The sequence below is a fragment of the Leptonotus elevatus genome, chromosome 1, assembly GCF_054856555.1.
Source record: "Leptonotus elevatus isolate MCC_2025b chromosome 1, RoL_Lele_1.0, whole genome shotgun sequence".
NCBI classification, from domain to species: domain Eukaryota; kingdom Metazoa; phylum Chordata; class Actinopteri; order Syngnathiformes; family Syngnathidae; genus Leptonotus; species Leptonotus elevatus.
Window position 1 is genome coordinate 46,000,653 of NC_141239.1, and position 16,246 is coordinate 46,016,898.

General features: G+C 42.5%; 3 protein-coding genes across 4 annotated transcripts; all 3 read left to right on the forward strand.

Annotated features, from left to right (window-relative positions):
• Nucleotides 1-4,527: 4,527 nt before the first annotated feature.
• Nucleotides 4,528-10,026, forward strand: LOC147182492 (uncharacterized). Its single transcript, XM_086096451.1, has 3 exons — nucleotides 4,528-5,001; nucleotides 5,074-5,475; nucleotides 5,685-10,026. Exons 1-3 carry the CDS (start codon nucleotides 4,558-4,560, stop codon nucleotides 9,585-9,587), a joined length of 4,749 nt encoding a protein of 1,582 aa, XP_085952577.1. The 5' UTR covers nucleotides 4,528-4,557; the 3' UTR covers nucleotides 9,588-10,026.
• Nucleotides 10,027-11,858: 1,832 nt separating this feature from the next.
• Nucleotides 11,859-14,005, forward strand: LOC147182493 (mitochondrial ribosome and complex I assembly factor AltMIEF1-like). Its single transcript, XM_086096908.1, has 3 exons — nucleotides 11,859-11,968; nucleotides 12,988-13,286; nucleotides 13,859-14,005. Exon 2 carries the CDS (start codon nucleotides 13,026-13,028, stop codon nucleotides 13,236-13,238), a length of 213 nt encoding a protein of 70 aa, XP_085953034.1. The 5' UTR covers nucleotides 11,859-11,968; nucleotides 12,988-13,025; the 3' UTR covers nucleotides 13,239-13,286; nucleotides 13,859-14,005.
• On the forward strand, nucleotides 13,866-16,213 carry mief1 (mitochondrial elongation factor 1). Of its 2 annotated transcripts, XM_086096573.1 has the most exons (5): nucleotides 13,866-14,012; nucleotides 14,109-14,289; nucleotides 14,391-14,426; nucleotides 14,605-14,876; nucleotides 14,961-16,213. In XM_086096573.1, exons 1-5 carry the CDS (start codon nucleotides 13,866-13,868, stop codon nucleotides 15,798-15,800), a joined length of 1,476 nt encoding a protein of 491 aa, XP_085952699.1. In that variant the 3' UTR covers nucleotides 15,801-16,213. The 2 variants fall into 2 exon arrangements, with proteins under 2 accessions (XP_085952699.1, XP_085952786.1); XM_086096660.1 differs by lacking the exon at nucleotides 14,391-14,426.
• The last annotated feature ends 33 nt before the right edge of the window (nucleotides 16,214-16,246 follow it).

Sequence of the window (16,246 nt, forward strand, 5' to 3'; positions counted from 1 at the left end):
AATACAGAGAACTCTTTTTGGAATGAGTTCTTCAAGGGTTGTTGAAAACATGAGTTTTAGAAGATCCTTACCATCAAATATTCAAATGTTTAGCCATGTTTCAGTATAAAATCAGAAATTCTAAAGACATTTTAAAAGGAGAGTATTGAGAATATTTGACAGTTTATATATATATATTTAAAAAAGAAAGAAAAGGAAATGAGGCCAACGTACAGCAAAATACTAACACACAGCAGGAGCGTCATGGCTCAGCTGGCACACTGGCTGTCTCCCAACCTGAAGGTTGTGGATTTGTACCTCACCCTTTGAGTAGCCTTTTTTTTTGTTTAGTTTTTTAATACATTGGTAAAATGTACTCAAAACTTTCATTGTAAAATTTACTTTGAGTTTTTTCGAGTCCCCCCTCCCTCTTTTTTTCCCATTTTTAAAATCTACCTGCACTATGGGACTGAGTTTAGAGGCATTATTCTGCAAAATAACTTTTTTGTGTGAACATATCCAGTTTGTGATGTACAAATCTTAACCTAAGAATACAGTACAAATATATGATATAGCAACACAATACACTCTCTATAGGCTATATTTAATTTTGTTCCTGCCATTGTAACCCACCCTGGAGGGAGGACCTCATAAGTCCCATTTATTCACTTTTGGAAATTGGGGAGTTTACCTATTTCTTCTTGGGTGTAGATGGCATCCTCATTTAATTTTTTTTTGTTTCTCAGTGTCAATGATAATGATGAAAACAATAAACAATCATTTTGATTGTAGAATACAATGTGGTTCTTACTAAAAACTAATATAAAAAAAAACTTATTGTGCAGGTTCGAGATGAAACCCTTACAATATAAAAGGGTTCTCAGTGGAACTTTCTGTCCAGTCCAGTCCAGTCAGAAGACCATTACAGTAATGAAATCAGATGGAGGGAAAAAAAGAAAAGAAAAAAAAGCTTCTCCTGGTCTGCTTGGAGCATCCAACCATTCAGCGTCGAGATGTTTTTCAGCTGGTAAAAGACTGTTTTAGTGATTGTGCAACCGAGCTACTGTATCTCAATTGCGTATAGTATTTCTACTTACCCTGTGATTGGCTGGCAAGCAGTTCATGGTGTACCCCGCCTACTGCCCGAAGACAGCCGGGATAGGCTCCAGCACCCCCGTGGCCCTTGCGAGGAATAAGCGACTCGGAAAATGGATGGATTTCTACTTGACCCTTCTTTTTCAGTTGAGTTGTACAGGTTGCAGTTCACATGAAGGGAAAGTGGAAGGACATTTGAGTATCTGAAGAAAACATGTAAACTCCACACAGACCTGGGCCAAAACTAACTGTCGATGGGTGAGTATCAATACCAGGTATCGGTATTGGGCCGATAGCAGGCCTTATTTCAAGGTATCAGTACTCATGTCAGCTGCCCTCTTGTGACTGTTTTATGATCAGAAACAAGAAATTACAATAATTGATTTCTTGCAAGTTTAAGGGGAAAATGCTATATTGGGATTGATTGATCTTTCTTTAAAATTATCTGTCATTTTTTGGCGGGGGAAGCTTTATCAAAAGTACTAGTGGTATCGGTATTTGTTAAGAGTTAAGTGCTCGTACTGGTATCGTATCGATAAAAAAGAAAAAGAAAGTAGTATCACACATCCCTAATACTAACCAAATGCTTCTCAGTTACCAAATACATGAAATGAGCAAAATTATAATTTTTACGTTGTTTTTAAACACTCCTGTTTTTTTGTGTGTAATTAACATGCATATTATATTTTCACAACTCAACTCGTAAAGTGGGGAAATAGAGGAAACACGAAATGAAGAAAGCAAGAAAAAGAAATGAGAGCGATGAGACCTGGGGGGGAGGGGGGATGCACAAGAATTTAAATTGCTTAATAAGAGTCACTGCATTTCCATTAGAGTCAAACCCAAGTTTTCTCCCATTGACTGTTCTTCTATCATTCCGACTGGCCTGACCTGGGAGAAATTTCGACATTGAGGTGAGCAGATCTTCATGTTGGATTTGTTATTCTGTACCATGATGTGTCTTTTCATTCGTGCTATAATTATAATGTAAAGAAATAAATCCCTAATCTCAGGAACTGTAATATATACAAAGCTAAAATGTTAGACCTCAGACAGTGTGATTGCTTTTTTTCGAGTAATATATTTTCTACAATGCAATTTGAAACACTTAGAGAATCTCTAAGATAAATAATAAGAAGAACTCAAAAGCGAAAGAAAAAAGAAAAAGAAAATTAATTAAAAAACATTAACAAAAATTATTTTCCTAGGGCAAAATAGGCCAAAAAGGATATTGAACTGATTGGGAAAAGTCAAAAATTTTATTTAAAAAACAAACAAAAAAAACACGTATTTCACAAATGCTAAGGTTTTGGGGTGTGATCACAGAACAGGGATGCAGAAACATATTGAAGCAAAAAGGATGAAATTGAACTGCTTTACGGGGGTCCTAAGCAGCAGGATCAGGATCATACATTATGTATTAACCTCGGGTGAAACAAGATGTTGGAAGTGGATGTTTTCTCAAAGTCGATCACGCTTAGGTTGAGTGGTGGGTTGCAACTTAGACTGCTCGCCTATACTGACAAATAAAGACAGATGTGTCAACATGCACCTTTGGCTCTCAGGATTCACTCAACCTAACATACCCACCCAGTTGCTGTTTTCAGACTGTGGGAGTTAATCGCAGCCGCTTCTGCTGATCTAGTTATTGAGCTATTGGACTCACAAGACAAGTATCCTTGCTGCGTGCATGTTCCAAGAAATCTATATGGCCTGCATTGTGTGAATTATTTCAACTCATTTGGGCTAATCGAGAGAAATTCAATTAATAAACAGCAGCAACAAAACTATCTGCACGAGTGTCGGTGTGTACCCCTCCGTCAACCAAATTAAGAATGGAATCAATTTGATAATATACAGATGAACTAAAACCTTCAATGAGACATCTTGTGATAGCAATGGAAGGACAGATTAGAAGCAGGACGTCTAAATTGATGTTGCATATTGCAATTAATGCAGCTCTGTTCCAATCCTATGTGGGCATGATGATGCTTAAATCACAGTAATGTAAATTACAATAGATGTGCTGATGGTTAAATGAACTAGCGGAATATTTATTATAATCTTTAATATTTAATGTGATTATTTTTGATTACTGCTACACTCTAAAAATGGATTGGTTAAAAAAAAACTACCAATCTACTAGGTTAAGATCATATTGGCTTGATTAACCAATAAATTGGTCAGACATTGAGCATTCCGGGTGGTTACGAGCAGACCAATTTAATTGGTTAGCCAAACAACAAATTAATTTAGTTACAATAGAAAATAAGTCTAGCTAGATCACTTGGAAATATATTTATTGTATCAATGTATTGTATTCTAAATTTATTTATGAATTATTATAATTGATTACTATATAAACTAGGGGTGTGAATTGCTTAGTACCTGGCGATTTGATCCGTATCACGATTCATAGGCCCTATACGAATCTATAAGTCAATTATTGCGATTTTTTTAAAACTCAAATTTAGAAAATACTAATCAATAAACTTGTAGATGTACACTGTAAGATTTGTATGAAAATGTATTTATTTATGTAAAACTTCAGGCTTATAACTGTGAGCCACTGTATTTAAAGGTGCATTGTGCCGTTTAAAAAGGTAATGTTAAAGCTTTTTCTACATCATGCATGCTCCACCAATGCCCAGATGAGTACGAAAAGCCCTGACTGTTTTACTCTGACTGTACCTATCAGCTTTTATCTTCCCTCTATAATAGAGTGTGCGGACCCTCACACGCCATAGTTTCTTTGGGGAGGGGAGGGGCGGAGTTTTTCTTACCTTATTTGAAGTCATGTCTTCGTTTGTCAACTGTGGCTGTCGCTTTAAGATCGTGCACGTACTCGCACGCCCACCATGAACTAGCCTGACACAGATGCTGCAGTTACGCTTTGGGCCAGAGGTGGCAGTCGCGAGTAAAAAAGTGACAAACTGCACAAAGATACTTTAATGTGATTATTTTTTATTACTGCTACATACAGGATGAAAATGATCCAATTTCACGTAATTTGTTTTTTTCTGATTAATTACGAATATATATTTGTTTGTCTATCTCTGCCATCTTTGCATATACTGGATTGCAGAAGGAAACTATCTGTATCTCACTGATGCCACACAGTCCACAGAATAAGTCATGTGACTGCAAATATATTGGATTTATGCTCAGTTAAACAGGCCCAGGTTACATCCATCTGTGCAAGTTCATTTGTGAGTAAATATTGAGCATTATTTTTCAGAATTCACATTTTTTGTGACTGAATTTAGTGGTGTGCTGTAAGACTTGCCTGATGTAAAATATGTGGCTTGGCTCAATAAATGTTGGGCAATAATTGCCTAACCTATGGGTCGAAACAGCTTGTAAACGTAAAAGTTTTGATGTACACATTGTTTTTATAATCCTGTAATTGTGTATCACACTCAATGTACAGCGTTACAAATAAAGTAGTCCACTTTTCTCCCCAGCTTTGTAAATCTCAACAGGATGGCTCTTCTCAACTACCCTGTTCCAGAGATGGATGTGACCTTGCAGGAAGTTTGCCGCGTCCTACAGCTCACTTTAAGTCCTGATCGTTATGCTGACTTCAAAAGCACCCTAGAAAAGCAGAGGCCACTTCTTGAAGAAGCCCAGCAAAAATTAGCATCCAGTGCTGCAGGCCAAGAGAATTGGGTGACGGAGCAGTTCAAGAAAAGTCTGTTATCCTGTGCCGACCCCCTGTCAACCGCCACAGCCCTTCCGGTTGTTCTTCTGCCTTCCAAGGCGAAGGGATGCACTCAGTTAACGAGAGCAGCTGCTCTGCTTTGGGCAGCGGCAAAGTTGTATAGCGAGCCAAACATGCTGAAGGGTGACGTGCCCATGGAACAGACCCAGCAATCGGAGCTTTTTGCTGCCACTCGAATCCCTGGCAAGAGTCGAGATGAAATTAAGGTACGGGAAAATCGGAATATGTCAGAATTGTAGATTTTCATCCCGAGTCATCCTGTATTTTTCCCTTCCTAGGTTTACCCGGAAAGCATTCATGCCATTATCACTTGCGTTGGAGGAGTCTTCCCAGTTGACATACTGCAGCGGTCCAGCACTAGTGGGCCATTATCTGCTCGATCCTTCACTGATATCTACGACCAGCTGGCTAAGGTGGTGGATCAGCCAAACGGTGGAAATCAGAACGACCCCTTGGCCATTTGTAGACTCTCTGCTTTGGAGCGCAAATCCTGGGCTGCCATCAGGGAAGAGATCATAGAGAACGGAGGAGCTGCTGCAGCATCACTGAAGCTAATGGAGAGCGCTGTGCTGACATTAAGTCTGGAGGACTGCAACGTGCCTTCTGAATTGGCGGACATCCTCAACGCAGTGAGGCTGGGAGGAGAAGGAGATGGTCCTTGTCTAAGATATTATGACAAGGTGGGACTGCTTAGATGACTCTTTTCTCCACTCTCTGTTTCATTTTGCACTGCATTCTTGCTTACGGATTTAATTAAGGTATCATTGATTTCAGTGGTTGAAGGCAATTCAACTTCCGCAGATCTCAAAGTGTGGTGGCAGACGCCTTTAGACATCATACTTAGTTATTGGCATACAAAGTAAACTAACCCGCTGTCTCTTTTCGGCAGGTGGTGAATCTGGTGGTGTTCAAGGACTGCACGGCCGGGATGGTTTTTGAGCACTGCGCTGTAGATGGCATGGTGGCTGGCCTTGTAACTGAGCATGTATACCAATTGTCGGAGACAGCTGATTTAAGCCTCGTCCATACTAATGTAGTGAATGGTTCTGCCACAGTGGATGTCACGAATCCTTTTTACCCAACATGCCTACCATTTACTTTGCACGGCAAGCATAGCACCAAGACATGCCCTGATTTAAAATCCCCAAATCCAGTTCTCACTTTCGATGTGTCTTCTTATCCTGATGTGTTTTCAACTCTGAGAAGCCAAAGAGGCCTTTATGATGCTTGGATAAACTTCTCTTTACAACTGTCCCTAATGCAGACTCTTGGGGAATCCGCCGCCACTCACATACTTGTCACTCCTACCCATATGCGCCACTACAAACATGGCCGTTGTGATCCCACCTACTCAGTCAGCATGAAGTCCCGTAAATTAATAGGTGTCTTGGCATCAAGCGTTCGCCCAGACAACACAATCCAATACACGAATAGCCTTCTAAATTTGTTCCATGTCGCATATTTGGAACACAAGGCTCTCATAAAAAACACCAAAACTGGACATGGTATAGGTCCCCATTTAGCTGTCCTTCGTCAAGCTTTATCAAATGACAATCCTTTGAAAGCGTTTCTGGACCCTTTTGGATGTCCGTCTGTGTACCTCACCGGTACTGACCAGATGGAGGGAGTGGAGTGTGGAGTTGGAAATGTTTATGCCCAAGATCAGCTTGCTGTAACCTACCTTGGAAAAAAGGACAAGGTTCGAGTTGTGCTTAATGGGAAAGGTAGCTTTGCTTTGGTACTAGACAAGCTTCAGGAAAACCTGAAGGGAAACTTGAAGTTAGTGATGCTTTTAGCGCTCAAATATGCAATCGCATGTCAAATGGGAGCTCTTGAGTGTCTCTTCAAACAAAACCAAACAAAGGACATGAATGTTGAGATGAATCACTTTCCAACGAGCACTGGCAACAATAAAACAACAGTTGATTCAACCACAGATATGAGTTCGGACTATACTCTGATGATCCATGGCGGTGCTGGAGAAGGAATGATGCTGAACGCACAAGTGTTAAATGTCATTGAGTTTGCTCTGCAAACAGCTTTAAACCTTGGATCGCAAGTGCTTCAATGTGGTGGGCGTAGTCTGGATGCAGTTCAAAGGTCAGTAGAGGCTCTAGAAGACTGCTTTCTCTTCAATGCAGGTAAAGGCTCAGTATTCAACAGAGAAGGCAAAAATGAAATGGAGGCCACCATAGTAGATGGCGAACTAATGAGGTCTGGATCTGTTGCCTGTGTACAAAGTGTAAAGAACCCAATAAAAGCAGCTCGATGCGTCATGGAAAAAAGCTCACATTCTCTTATTGTGGGAGAAGGTGCTGAGGAATTTCTGCGTGGAGTGTTGGAAGAGGAGGCACACCCAGTCGAGCCTGACTATTTCTACACCGATCTCCGTCATAAAGAGTTAGCTGCGAAGCTCACTGGTGTAAATTCTTCAAAAAACAACCATCCTCAAACAGTTGGAGCTGTGGCAATGGATTGTCAGCGGGGTTTGGCTGCTGCATCATCAACAGGCGGGTTAGTGGGGAAGCTGAAAGGGCGAGTTGGTGATACAGCAGTAGTTGGAGCAGGAATATATGCTGATAACACAATAGCTATTAGCTGCTCTGGAGATGGAGATGTGTTTCTAAGACACACTGTTGCACAAAAAATCGCCAGCCTCTACCATCACAAAGGCTATAGTCTCAGACAGGCGTGTAGAGAGGTGATGACAGAAAACCTGAAAGATGTATGCGCAGGAATCATTGCAGTCGACTCTAAAGGGGATTCTGTTATTGAATCAAATGCTAGTGTCATGTTTGTGGCCTCGATGGTTGGTGGGATATCAAGAGTCGAGGTGCTTCGACCCCTAAAGAATGTCTCTAATGTGATTTGGGAAACAGATGAGCTGGTTGCATACCTGAATCCCAACCCTTGGACCCCTGGGTCAACTATTTTGACCAGAAAAACTCTTAGTGGGGCCCGGAGCATCTTCCATCTGGCTGAACCTGATTTTGTGTCTCTGCTTCAAGAAGCAAAATCTGTATCACGTATTCTATGCGGCAAACTTGGAGTGCAACGCTGTGCTTTGGTTTTCTATCCCAAACCCAATCAACCTGCACAAATTAGACTGCTACCACTTCACGGCTTAGGGCCAAAGTGGCAGCCCCATCTTTCCAGCCAAGAGGAATTTTACTCCTACAACCCTGGATACTGTACCTCTAAAAGTGGTCCACGGAGGGATGATGAAGCACTGGACAAGGTTCAAGCCCAGATTAGGACTGGATTGCCAACAACAAACGCACCCTCCAGCTTTGAATTTTTGGGGGCTCGCTCCGATAACAACCTGTTCAGTCGGATTGTACGAGGAGAGGAGCAACAGTGGAGAGTCTGGGAAGACAGTCAACATGTTGCCTTTCTAACACCCTACCCAAACACTCCTGGGGTAACTGTTGTGGTGCCCCGCAAACCACTGCCAAGTGACATCTTGAAACTGGAGGAAACTGACTACAAAGCTCTGATCTTGGCAACTTTTAAAGTTGCCCGACTGCTGGAAGAGGGAATGGGAGCTGAATGTGTTGCACTGATCTTTGAGGGCTTTGAGATTAATTATGCTCATGCCAAGCTGATCCCCTTGCTGCCTTCCCCAGAAGGCAGCAAGATTACAAGATCACAAGCAGAACTCTTCCAAAAATATCCTGGATATGTATCCTCGCTTGATGGTCCAGCTGCTGACCCAGATGACCTCAAAACACTCTACTCCAAAATCACACAGTGCCAGTCTTCCCGATCATGGGAAGACCCTCAGTCCCACTCCATACTCGCTATCACGAGCCAGTGGTATCGCAATCTGTTCCAGATACAAAACACTCTTTTCCACAGCACAGTCGAATATTTTAGCAATTCCTGTCAGTACTCCTATGCCCTGACGCCTCTTACTACAGACACCATCTCCTCCCCAATGGGTCTGGGGTCTGATTCGGAGCCCGTTTCTGTTCACCTCTTGGGTCAAGACATCTACCTAGCAGACTCCATGCAATTTGTGCTTGAATATTTCCTCCGTTTCCAGGACAACCTGCAGGGTACCTACTACATATCTCCCAGCTTTAGAGGAGAAGATCCTGACGCCACACACTTGAACCAATTCTACCATGTGGAGTGTGAACTGTTGGGTGACATGGACTGTGCCATTTCAATAGCAGAGGGATATTTGTCTCATCTCACCAAGTCCATGCTGAAGAGACACTCAGACATAATCTTCAAAACTGCTGGGACCCTCACACATATCGCATTCATGCTGAGTAAATTAGATGGGAAAACCCCACTCCCACGAGTGTCTCTAGACCAGGCCATTCCAATGATGTCTTCTGCCGATTGCTTGGAGTGGGTACAAGATGGCCAGCCACAGTTGGGCAGAAAGCTTACACGCAAAGGAGAGCGGCTTTTGATAGAAAAATATGGTGGTGCTGTTTGGCTGACTGAGATGGACCATCTAGCAGTTCCCTTCTACCAGGCCTATGTGGAGGGCAGCGGTCGGGCCAAAGCTAAGGCTGCAGACCTTCTGCTGGGCTTGGGAGAGACCGTGGGTCTTGGTGAACGTCATTCCACCCCTGCCATGGTACAGGAGGCCCTCAGACACCATGCAGTTCCACAGCAGCCCTATAAGTGGTACACTGACATGCGCGAGGTGAAGCCACTTCTTACCAGTGGGTGGGGGATGGGGACAGAACGATACTTGTGTTGGCTGCTTCAACATGATGATGTAAGAGATATACAGATTATTCCGAGACTCAAAGGAAATAAGTATATGCCATGATCATCACTAGGCTACTCTGGCCATGCAGATCTGACTCAAGATAAATACACAACATGAACTGTAAATCATAACACGCCTGGATGATGCAAATTATTACAATTTCCAGCTGTTTCAAGAACCTTTCAATTCTTTATTTCTTCTACAGTTGTGCAAAAATGATTATTATGATTATAGTCATCCATCTATCCATCCATCAGTTATTTAAAGGCTTTCATCATCTCATTCTCACCTTCCGCCGAATTCACAAGAACTGTGCCAGTGAAAGTTGCCTCTTGTAGTACAAACTATGTTACAAAGTTGACAAAGTATTTAATCACAGCAAGCATACAATGTTTTTGTTAGTCTTGTGGCTTTTTTGGGGGGATCTCTCACAACTTAAAAGACAAACATTTTCACAGTTGTTTTCAATTTCATTTGAAAATAAATAAATACAACTCTGCCTTTCTTGTAGGTGGGATATGTTTGTGATTTTACTACTAGTGTATGCACCACACACAGCTACACACATATCCAACCATTTCCATTTTCTAAAACGTTGATCCTCACAGTTCCACCTGTGCTGAAGCCGTATACAATCCAACTTAATTTGAGTGAGTTACATCTTGGACTGGTCACCAGTGACTCACAGGCACAACCATTCAAACTGCACACAGAGGTTGTAGATGCAAACCCAGACCCACTTGACTGTAAGGCAGACGTGCTAACCACTAATCCAAAATGCTGTCCACCCTCCTCCAACACACACTTTTGTTTTAAATCATTAAATGGATGGAATTCTATGATACATTAATGATATATAAAAAACAAACTACAAATAATTCCCTCAGTGATTGATCATAATTGCAGTTCATCACCTGCAAATTCACATATTCACAGAACCCACACTCCCCATTTTTTATATGTGAAAGTCCATGTATAGTGTACCTGTATTGACTTGTTCGATACGGGGTCACGGTTCGTTTATGACCACAAGGAGCTGTGCTTGTCTACTCCGCCTTTTTATATATGCTGCGTTGTGCTCAGTACTGCCCGCCTGCGTTTCTCCACTCCCTCCGAGTGTGTTGTGTTCATGACATCACTGTATTGGCTTAATATACATACCGTATTCCATGTGCCAATGTGCGCTCCTGATTGCGCGACTGTGCGAATGCCCGCTCCTGATTGGTCAAATGTGCGAAGTCCCGCTCCTGATTGGTCGACTGGTTTCACGCTCGAAAGCTTGCCGTGGAAAAAAATTATGTCGACGGTGAGCCAAACAATGAGGTGTGCCTTTTCTGGGCAGCAAGTTCCAAAATACTGTAAATGTTGTGCGACTCCAGTAAGCATTCCGCTCGGTTTGACTGACTGCGTGGGAGGCTTGGGAGCATTTCCGCAGACATATTGCTTATATTTGAGGAAATACGGCCCTGGTTGAGGACTGGCAGGCATGATGAGAACCCGAAAGAGTCAACTGAAACATGACGTGATTAGACTGGGAGGCAGCACCTAGCGAGTTACACCACAATTGTATATGCTTGAGTTAACGTTACTGCTTGCACTGTTGTTCCAGCACAAAAAGTTGTTGTTGTTTTTAATTTAAATTTTATGATTTGAAGATGCCAGAATTTGCATATGATTTTGTCTGAAGACATTGTTTTTAAAAATAAATCAGACTTTATGTTCAAGCAACTACTCAGTACTTGAGTATTCTTTTCAGGCATACTTTTTTACTTCGAGTGATTTTTTTGATTACTACTTTTTACTTTTACTTCTGTACAGTTTTTGGCTACGCTACCCACCTCTGGTAGCAGCACCTGATATATTTCTTGTTTTTTTTTTTTTCTTAGAGTTGTACACCATAGTTTAAAAAACACCGTATTGAGGGAGATACTTTTTGTGTGTGTGTGTGTGTGTGCGTGTACTAGTACACTCGACTAAGGATCCACCACAGAAGATAGGTGATTTATCAAATTAATTTCTGATAAGGTGTTTTTTGTTTTGACATATACTGCTTGTATATATGTTGCTTTATATAATATACACAGCAGAACATGAGGCATGTATTACTTTTGAGTCGAAACAAAATGTTGGTAATTTTAATAAACTACAAATCCAAAAAATATTAAAATATACATTTTCTGGTTTATAGGCTATACTCGGGTCTGGTTTACAAGTATACTTGACATTTGTGAGCATATATTTAAAGTAACTAAACTAGCCTGTCGACTACTGTACTTATTAGTCTGTACGACCGTAATGTACCCCTTTATTTGACGAAATAACTCACCCGGAAGTGCAATGTCAGTTGCCTATTTGTTTCCGGTTGTAACTTCAGTGTCTTGACCCCCGGCATTGGGAGGACTGCTGATCTTTCTGAAAAATCCTCGATCTAATTTTAACACGTAAGTGCTTAGCGTTTGCTTGACATGTGTTGCATTTTTGTATTTAAATCACTGGTCGTTTTTCGTGCGTGTTTTACGTGTAGGTCAGCGCTTGGCTAACGTCAGTGGGTGTGATATGCTAACAAGCAAGTCCGAAGAGTGACTTTCCTTCCTGTCAGCCATTTTCTCTTGCCAAATTAACCTTTGCAACTTGCATTTTAGTGGCCACTGTTGCTATAATTTCACGACAGATATCATAACTCTGATAGGCACTCACGTTAGTGCTCGCTGTGCGGGCTTGCTAACGGTAGCTTCAGCCTCTGGCATAAGGAAACCTGTCGTGAAATTTGCAACGCGTGTCAGCCACCTCGTTAATATCTAATGGTGTGTTTTTCTTCCTCATTCGGCTTTTGAATAGGACAATATGTTGAAAAGTATTGCTTTGGATATACTGTGCAAACACGTTTAGAGCACTGTTGATATTCTAGGGTAAACTTCAATTAAATTCGGTCCCTTACTCCCTTCTTAATATAAGTATTCCTAACATCCACATTTCTGTGCAAAAATCTAAGGTCACACGATTACATTTGTTGTTTTAGAAAAGACAGGTGTGCCAATATGATTCTGCAGGTTGGACGATTCATTGGTACCATATTGACTAAAAAACTAAAATAATAATGCACTCGTATCTATGTCATGCACCATTCATCTAAGTTTTGTGGGCTGTTTCTTATTAGTTTAGTATTCATTGTTGACAAGCGGTACTGAAAATGAGTGAATGGATATTGACTGCTGTGAAAAAGGGTTAAAACAAATTGTGACCCAAGCCTTTTGCACACAACTGTATCTGTCATATTTACCATTTTGTAAAAATAAACTGCGCTAGAGGAGGCCTTACACTTTTGCACAGTTAGCTATTTACATCCCTCTAATACCTTTGTGGAAGGACGACACATGGTCTCCCATTTTTGCTTTCCCGCTTATATTAATTGTATCACTGTCATTTTCTAATTTGATCACTCTCTAATGCCTTTTTCCAGGTGCTAGGGTCCCCCCCCCTCTGCAAGTGTGGTCCCTCATGGGCGGCTGGTCTAGCAGTGCTGTGCTGGAGCTGTACCGGGCACTGCTCCGTGCAGGGCGTCACCTTCAGTACACTGACCGCAACTATTACCGCCGTGCTGTAGCTCGTGAATTTCGACGCTGCCAAGCACTGACGACACCCGAAGACAAGGAGGAGGCTCTGAAGAGGGGACAATTCTTCCTTAGTAGCCGATTGGGTGGGCTTATGTAGGGGGGAACTTGGGGAGGGGAACTGGTCATCTGGAAGTGTCTTTCCCAGGTTGGTTTTCTTATACTGTATTTATCTGTAAAATTCTATTCAGTTTTATTGATTTAAACCCAAAGCCTTAGAATGTGTGAACAGAAGCAAGACATGAGTGTGGGCTGATTGTCGCGTAGAAGCGCCTACTAATGGTGAGCAAGACTAATAAGTTAGCAATATGCCAACATAATTATGAATCCAAACAGGTAGAAATGGTAAAGGGGCATTGGACATTGGTGCATCATGGGAGATCTTGACTATCCATGGCAAGAAGTGCCCATGTAATTAAATGTTGCCGAGGATTTGGATGAAGGTACTGGAATTTATTTTTGACAATAGAATCTCAGTGGTGTTGCTCGATTCATCCTCCTTGACAAAAATGGCGCTGCTCCCATCCAAGTGTTCAACATAAATGAGTACACTCCATTCAGAAAAGTAAACTTGATTATTATTAAACTCACCTATGTTTGAATTCTTGCGAATTTTATTTAATTCATTTGAAACTTCTCTTTACTGGATGTTTATTTGTGTATTTTCATGAGAAAAAAAACACCATTATTTCATTAGAAAAATCTTTCTTTTTATTTCAGTTGCAGGATGGCCGGAGTGAATGGGGACCGCAAAGGGAAAAGAGATGACAATGGCATTGGCACAGCCATCGACTTCATGCTTTCCAACGCTAAGCTTGTTTTGGGGGTGGGCGGAGCTGCCATGCTTGGCATCGCAACGCTTGCTGTCAAAAGAGTACGCAAGATGCAATTATTTATTTATTGTTTATTTTACACACTTTCGCGTTTGTCCAAAGTGGAGAAACATCACTGCGCTGTCTTTGCCGCACAGATGTACGACCGTGCCATCAGTGCTCCAACCAGCCCCACTAAGATGGAGCAGAAAGGAAAACAAAGCTGGGAAGAGCCGGCCTGGGTGGGTTCGTCACCTCGGGTTCTGAACCACGGCATGAAGGCCACCATTAGCAGGTCACTTCAGTCCCTGCCCACTGCCTCAAATTCCTTTGAATCAGGTGTGTACAACAAACCTGTTGACGTTGCATGAAATTGCTCTAAATAATTGTTTGGGGGTTTTCAACCATTTTGTTGCTTCTCTTTCTGTATTTGGTAACAGACATCCAATTTGGAGGATTTTTGCCATTTGTTCACAGTGGGTGTTTATGCTATGTTAGATTAGAATTTGTCTGATGAGATTAACTTTGTGTCAGATATGCTACATTGTAGAATACAGCTACTCTTGCGATTTGTAGTACAGTCTCATTCAAATAACATTTCACCCCTAATTATTTTGGTCTTATCCTTCACCTGCCCTGTCTATTGCACCTCAGACTACCTGCGGAGGACTGTGGGTCGAGCTGCAGTGAAAGGGAGCGGCCCGACTCAGGCCGAGCTGCTCCGTGCTCGGATGCGCCTGTCCCTGCAAGAGCGTCTGTGGGATTTCTACCAGAACAATGTGGACATTCCCGCCGAGGAGCAAGCTGTGGCCCGGAGGGCAGCGTTGGATATCTGTGCCGAGCTCCGGGTATTCCTTCACGCCAAACTTCCCGACATGCCGCTCCGAGAGATGTACCTGAGCGGCAGCCTCTACGATGACTTGCAGGTGAGATGTAGCACATCTTTCCGTCTTTGTTTTTCCTCAATCGTACCCGATCTGTGATTCAAACGCAACTCATTCATCACCAAGGTGGTGACAGCAGACCACGCCCAGCTCATGGTGCCGCTAATTCTGGAGAAGAACCTGTGGTCGTCCATACCCGGAGAGGACACAATCATGAACGTTCCAGGTTTCTGGTTGGTCCGCAGAGAGAATTTAGAATATTTCCCACGGAACAGCAGCTACTGGGACCGCTGCATGGTGGGAGGTTACCTCTCCCCTAAATCAGTCCTTGAGGTGTTTGACAAGCTGGTTGGTACCATCAACTGGCCCGCTATTGGCAGCGTCTTGGACTATGTGATTCGTCCCGTTGTCTCCTCAGAAACACTGACCTTAGAGGTTCAGTACGAGACGGACCGAAAGCTTTTCGTTGACTTTTTGCCTTTACTTGTGATGGAGGACGGGACTTCTCTTATAGCCAAACCGAATCGGCTTGCCGCCGAGCGCCACGAAAACCTGTGGCGGCAGAGCTTCCGAGTGGTTGAGACCGCACGGCTCAGGGCCTTGGATCAAGAAGATGGCGGCTACCGATGCGCCTGCCTCAAGGTAGCTAAGGCCGTGTGCAAGCTCAATCCCGCCCTCAACCAGCTTAATGCCAGCCAGCTCACCAACGCCATCTTGCTGCTAAGTGAAAAACAAGCCAACTGGACCCACGAGGCGCTGGCCGACAACTTCCTACAGCTGCTGAAGACGCTAGTGGGTTACCTGGAGGCGGGGCGTCTTCCCTGCGCCCTTAGCCCAAAAGTGAACTTATTCTGCGAACTGACTGAGCAGGAAGTGGATGAGCTGGGCTACACTCTTTACTGCGCGCTTTCGGAACCCGAATCACTTCTGATAACTGGAGCGACGCAGCTTCCGCATCCCTCATAAAAGATCTAATCCAATACATTGTGGTACTCAGTAAATTGTTTTTCAGGTGCTGTTGACCTGCAGGCATAATTTTTCAGGAGAAGTACAACACCTGATACTGACGTGTGAGAAAATTGCCCAGCGGCATTCACTTGGTCTTGAGCTCAAGCACTGCGGCCGTTGTATTAATGAAGTTGCTGTATGTTTCATGCATCGTCTTGAAAAGGTCAAACTGTCATTCTCATATACAATGTATTACTCTGCATCAGATCATAGCGCTTTTAAACTGATTGGACAGTTTTAGGTTAACAGACAAGTCTCATGCATTTTATGGTTATGGCGATTACAGATTTGTGACTCTGTGTCAAAACATAGAATGGAATGTTTATTGTCTGTATGTCAACACAAAAGCTAATAAAATGCTGATCAATTGATTTGCCAAAAGACTCAAGGTTCCTCAGTTAAAG